General features: G+C 27.5%; 4 protein-coding genes across 4 annotated transcripts in view, besides 7 other annotated features; 2 read left to right on the top strand and 2 right to left on the bottom strand.

Moving 5' to 3' along the window:
* The first annotated feature begins 517 nt into the window (after positions 1-517).
* Positions 518-538: a sequence feature (AT_rich).
* Positions 539-640: 102 nt separating this feature from the next.
* Positions 641-1,760, bottom strand: EDI_247840 (tRNA-dihydrouridine synthase, putative; the record flags this gene model as incomplete). The annotated part of the gene is made up of 2 exons (XM_001741791.1): positions 641-1,636; positions 1,689-1,760. 2 exons carry the CDS (start codon positions 1,758-1,760, stop codon positions 641-643), a joined length of 1,068 nt encoding a protein of 355 aa, XP_001741843.1.
* A 293-nt stretch (positions 1,761-2,053) lies between these two features.
* Positions 2,054-2,180: a microsatellite.
* A 22-nt stretch (positions 2,181-2,202) lies between these two features.
* EDI_247830 (histone H4) lies at positions 2,203-2,559 on the top strand (the record flags this gene model as incomplete). Its single annotated transcript, XM_001741790.1, has 1 exon — positions 2,203-2,559. One exon carries the CDS (start codon positions 2,203-2,205, stop codon positions 2,557-2,559), a length of 357 nt encoding a protein of 118 aa, XP_001741842.1.
* Positions 2,560-2,570: 11 nt separating this feature from the next.
* Positions 2,571-2,621: a microsatellite.
* Positions 2,622-2,626: 5 nt separating this feature from the next.
* Positions 2,627-2,700: a sequence feature (AT_rich).
* Positions 2,701-4,215: 1,515 nt separating this feature from the next.
* Positions 4,216-4,298: a sequence feature (AT_rich).
* A 73-nt stretch (positions 4,299-4,371) lies between these two features.
* EDI_247820 (uncharacterized protein) lies at positions 4,372-5,289 on the bottom strand (the record flags this gene model as incomplete). The annotated part of the gene is made up of 1 exon (XM_001741789.1): positions 4,372-5,289. The coding sequence occupies one exon, from the start codon at positions 5,287-5,289 to the stop codon at positions 4,372-4,374; it is 918 nt and encodes a 305-aa protein (XP_001741841.1).
* Positions 4,819-4,847: a sequence feature (AT_rich).
* A 71-nt stretch (positions 5,290-5,360) lies between the features above and the next one.
* Positions 5,361-5,444: a microsatellite.
* A 171-nt stretch (positions 5,445-5,615) lies between these two features.
* The window catches only part of EDI_247810 (uncharacterized protein), a gene marked incomplete at both ends in the record, with an annotated part of 459 nt that continues 167 nt past the window's right edge, over positions 5,616-5,907 (top strand). The window contains one exon of the mRNA XM_001733518.1: positions 5,616-5,907. This exon is cut by the window's right edge and continues 167 nt beyond it. Within this exon, the coding sequence (XP_001733570.1) occupies positions 5,616-5,907 (292 nt within the window).

Genomic DNA, 5,907 nt, shown 5'->3' with positions numbered 1-5,907 from the left:
TCTTTTCTTAGTATAGTCACCAACATTTTTTACAATGTGTTTAATACATTTAAGAAGATACATTATTGTTAGTATGATTGTATCGTTTGTTGCTATGGGAAGATTTTGTATCACTTCTCTAAACTCTTTCTTTTCATCAATACTAGAAATTACCATTTGTTAACAACTTAATCATACTCACATTGATGATAATAATTAAAAACACTTATTTCAAGTATTGTCTAATTTTAATTTTCCTTATCTATATCCTCTACAAATACTCAAAACATCTTTTGTAATAGTCTAATAGAATAAAACTCTTTTAAGTTTATGAATGAACTTAAACAACTATAAACTTAATCAACATTCAAGAAATAAATCAAAAGACTTCTTGTTCAAGAAGATTTAATGTTCTTTGACTCATCTTCTTCTCTTTGAATTTGTATAACAATAAGAGTTATATTTCTTTACAGTAGATAAAAAAAAGAAGATGATAAGATGATAGTTACTTTAACGAAGTGTGTTAATTAACCAGTGGTAATAATTTATATTTATAATAGACTTAGTCATTTACTGTTGTTAAATCTAAATGTATGATTTTAAAATAACAAAATACTAAATTCAAATAACAAAAATATTCTATTAATATGATTTGTCACTTTTACTTTAATTTCTTTTCTTCTTCAATACTCTCGTTGGTGTTTTGTGATTGAACAAGTTCTTTCTTCAACTCAGGAAGAGATATTATGTCAATCAATTGCTCAATAGTTTTTAATGAAGAAATGCGTTGGTTCATTTGATTGAGTTTAAGTGTTGTTTTTCCTCTTCTCCATGATCCGAATGGATAATCCTTCTCATACCTGATGATTTGAAGAAGAACAAATTTGATTTTTGTAAACCTTAATCCATCTTTTATTGCCCGTTGAACAAAGTCAGTCATTCTCATTTTAGTCTTATTTTCGTCAAAGACATAATCCCCTCCTTGTGGATTAAATAATCCAAGATGTATTCCTGAAGCCCTTCCAATCATCACCCCTCTAACATTCTTTCCAAATGAAAGTAATTTAGTGATATCTTCTTGTTTACAAATATCTCCATTAAGAATAAGATCATAAGGACAATCCTTGACCACTTTCTCTAACTCTACCCAATCACAGTCAACACCATATAATTCTTTGTGGTGTCTTCCATGTAAACTAATAATGCTAATTCCTAATGAGTACAACCATTGAATGAACTCTAATGTTTCTTCATGGGTTTGTTGAAGTCGAATTTTTGCTGATATAGGTTTGCCTAGTTTAACAAGAGCCTTAACTATTTTTTCAAGTTTGTCTCTATTACTAACAAGTGCTTGTCCCATTTCTCCTTTAGTACTAAACCACATCCCACATCCTAAGTTAATATCAATTCCACATACCTCTTTGATTAATGAAACACATTTAATTGAACTTTCAACATCAAAGGTTCCTAGTTGGAGTATTGTTTTTGATTGTTGTTCTGGTTTCAATGTAAGCATAACATCATTTTTGTGTATGTATTGAATAAGCCCAGAATTTTCCACTCTTTTACATTCACATAAACGCTTTGAAACTAACTCCTCAGTGAATACAGCACTTGCTCCTGCATCAAGAGCCATAGTCCTATAACTAACTGTACACTATGTATCAAGTATTAGTTTTATATTCATTTTATTAGACAACAGAACAAACTATTCCTACCATAGGTGCCAATACACGTACTTGTTCACCATTATTACCCATCCACCACTTCTCTTGTTTCATTATGTTTTCTAACTTTTGGTCTTGCTTTTCCATTGAGTGTTTGTTGGTTGTTATTTTTTAAACAAATAACATTTTTGATATATTTTGTGTTTTTCAGTTAGTTTACTATTTTAAGAAACCCTGTTTCTAATTTTTTCTCTTTTCTTTACAAGTTTGAATCATTAGGAAAAGTGAAAAAAAAAAAGGGTTTTTTTTCCGAATTCATCAACTTTCAAAGAAAATGTTGGATATTATTCCTGAAAAATTGGGGGAAAAGAGAGTAATTAGAAAATGAATGTTTCAAAATAAGTTACAAAAAGATAAAAAAAAGATAGTAAAAGAGAAGAAAAAAAATTATTAAGTATAGTTAAAAAAAATGATAAAAGAAAAATGGTAAAAGAAAATAACAGAGATATAAAAAGGGAGAAAGAAACTAAAAAATCATTAACTGTGATATAATCACATGGCTACGGATACAGGATCAGGAAGAGGTAAAGGTGGAAAGGGAGTAACTCTCGGAAAAGGTTCCAAAGGGGCTAAAGCAAGTAATGGAGGAAAAAGAATTAGAACTAAAACACAACAAGACGCACTTAAAGGAATTACTAAACCAGCAATTAGAAGACTCGCCAGAAGAGGAGGAGTAAAGAGAATTAATGGAGCTGTTTATGATGAGACTCGTAATGTTCTCAAACAATTCCTTGAACAAGTCATTAGAGATTCAGTTACATACACTGAACATGCTAAAAGAAGAACTGTAACTGCTATGGATGTTGTTTATGCCCTTAAGAGACAAGGAAGAACTCTCTATGGTTATTCTTAATTTTATCAAACTGTGTTTGCTTTCGTTTTTATTATTTTACTTATTGTTTTTGTATTAGTTTTAATTGAAAATTAAATTAATTTAAAACAATAAGAAGAAATTATTAAAAATCAAAATTAATTTTTTTATACTTTTAATAATGTACTAAATCACATATGATGAAAGAAATAAGTTATTTCATTTGAATTAAATTCTCTCATTATTTTTAGTCAAGACATTAAAAGTAAATAGTTATTTCTTTGATTATTTTATTAAAAACAACAGAGTGGCTATCAAGAAACAGATAGAATCGAACATTGTTTGATGAGTCTGAATATAACAACACTTTTTAAAACATTTAGAAAGATTATGTAATGAAAAAGTCTTAGTATAAACACAGATTAAATATGAATGAAATATAGAACAAAAAAAATAATGTGTGAATGAATAAAAACCATGTTTTGAATGTTGTTAAATTTTTGATAATAAGTTTATTTATAAGTGTGTTTTTTAAGTTGTGATATAAAATAAAATTGCTCAATTGAAAGAATAGCTGTCTTAGTAATGCCTTATGTCTTGTACAGTTCTTTTAATATATGTATGCATTAATCTTTCTGTTTAATTCAATTGTTAAACTGCATAGAACAAGATTTTGATGAAAGACATAAACAAAATAAATGACAAGACTATATTTTATCTTGACCAAAGTACTGACTTACTATTACTCTACTTATAACAATACATTCCGTACATTGCACTTTCAGTAAGTCAAAGAGAAGAAACAAAAACGAAAAGAAAATGACTAGAGGTTTAGAGAATGTACGGAATAATCTTGTGTTTCTTGATAAAAGTGATCTTCTTAGATGAGTGAAGATTACGTGATTGGATCAACAGAAAAGTCGGAGATATAAAGGGGAATAGAAACTAAAAGATAAATACAATATGCAAACAACGTCCAGAAGACGAAGCTGCGAAATGAATATTCCACTTCCAGTAAAATTATTTTGCTATGACTCTCAATCATCATCATCGTGTTCTTCTACTGTCTCACCTGCTGACTTTGCATTCCCTTTACCACCACGAGACACTAACCCAATACTCAACGATCCACAATTTAAGCAATATATCTATTCTCCTTCACAACCACTAAGTCAACCAGTAGATGAATGTCAGTTTGACTCTTTTCAAGGAGCCACACTTCTTTTGTTCTAGTGAATATTTATCTCTGTAATTCTTTTGTTTTTATCTGTCTTATTAAACAGTTTGTTTTTGATAAAATGAATTTAATTGAACCAAAAACAATGTTTATTATACATTATGAAGAAGAAAAGAATATAACTTTAGTTTATAAAATCAAACCCTAGAAGTAAATTAACACCATATTTGTAATTTATTCTTTATTAGCAGCTTTCTTAGCTTCAAGTTTCTTGGCAAGAGCAAATTTACGTTGAGCTTTGGTGTTCTTGAGGACTTGAACATTCATTCCTTTAGTTGACATATAAGCGGATTTCTTTGGTTTATAGAATCCGTTTCTATGAGCCTTATGAGATTGATTGTGAGATGATCTATTCTTATCCTTGGACATGATGTTATCAAGTGCACTTTAATTGATCTGAAGGGTTTTTCTTTTTTACTTTCTCTGTTTATTCTTTATGGTTCATTTTTAGTTTATTTTGCTATTTTTTATAATAAAAATGAATCATTTAATTTAACCCTTTAATTGTTATTTAATATTAATGAATAGTATTTTATAATATATAGCAAAACAAATAAAATGAGAAGAAAAAGTGTAATAATGAACACAAGATGGTAAAAAGAAGAAGAAATTGTCTATTAATTTGAGCCAAGCAACTCTTGGATTCCTTTTTGCAAAATAGTGAAATTGTAATCATATAATCCAATATCTCTTTCTTGAGTATCACCAAGTAACATCACTAAACAAAGATAAGGTGAGACAACTTTTAAATACACATGAGAATGATTGTCACATTGAATCATTGTTTTACCTTCTTCCAATTGTTGTTCAGATGAATATGTTGAAAAAACATCAATAAAAAAGTTAAATGCTTCTTTACAAAATCCATAAGAAGATGAACTTTCTTTTGTTGAAGCAATATATAATCGAGTTGGAATATGAATAAGAAATGCATCATTTGCTGGACATTTTTCAACATAATTTTCTAATAATTGATTAAAAACAGAAGATTTGATGTAAACAATATTCAATAAAGAAGAGAAAAAGGAGTATAAAGAATTATCATAGATAGAAGTTAATGTAACATTAAAATCAATATTTATATTTTTATTAAGTAATGCTTTCTTACCAAGTGTTTCAACATCTGTTTTCATATTAATTTTATCATCAGTAATTCCTTCTGAACTCCATTTATGAAGTAAAAATTCAAATATAATTTTATCATTAATTGAATGTGCTAACCCAATAAATGCAGACATATAATTCATTTGTTCTGAAAATGATTGTGTTTGACATGTAAAAACATACACAACTGAAATCGTTTCTTCTAAGATTTCTCTCATTATATTTTCATCCATTTCCATTAAAATACTTCCTGGAATATCCCACACTTCCATAAACCCACTTAATCCTTCAATTTTTATCTTTTGAATATGAAGTGTTGGTTTTAAATTTGATGTTTCTCCTGGCGTTTTTTTTCCAAAAACTATTCTGTGTATTGATGACTTACCGACATATGGTAATCCTACTAGTAATATCAATTGTCTCTTTCCCATATCCTTGTTTTCCTTTCACAATCTTTTTTATTTAGTTCTTTTTGTGTTTTGTAAATCAAAATTATAATTGATTTATTAAATGTTATATAATATTGTCTTTCATATCATTTATTTTATTTTTTGTTATTCTATTTTTATTGTTTTTTTTGAGTTTAGAATTTCCATGAATTTTTCACTTATTTAATTTGTTGTTTATTTGAATTAAATAAAGTGATTCAATTAAAATCTTAATTTTAATGTCTCATGAAATGAAACATCACAACACTTAAAACTCAAAGTAAATTCTAGTTATATATAAACTGAAAAGGTCTTAGAAGTATCAATTTATGAAGATAGAAGAATTGAAACAAGAATATGAAATATTGAATTCAGTATTTCCAGGAATGGCTCGTATTGACGAAACAACACAACAACTTAAAATGAAGATTTTTGTTGAAACTCCAGATGAAATTATATTAAAATTAGTTGAAGATGAATTTATTCAATATCCTTATTCTGGGAAAAAAGAGATTAGAATTAACAAATTACCTCCAATAGAAGTATTTATTAGTCAAAATGATTTTTGTAATGAATATACTATGAGTTGTATTTGGATTACAGAAGAACAAGGTAATAATA

Source organism: Entamoeba dispar, genomic scaffold, assembly GCF_000209125.1.
Source record: "Entamoeba dispar SAW760 scf_1105229464049 genomic scaffold, whole genome shotgun sequence".
NCBI classification, from domain to species: Eukaryota; Evosea; order Mastigamoebida; family Endamoebidae; genus Entamoeba; species Entamoeba dispar.
This window is presented reverse-complemented; position numbering and strand designations above follow the sequence as displayed.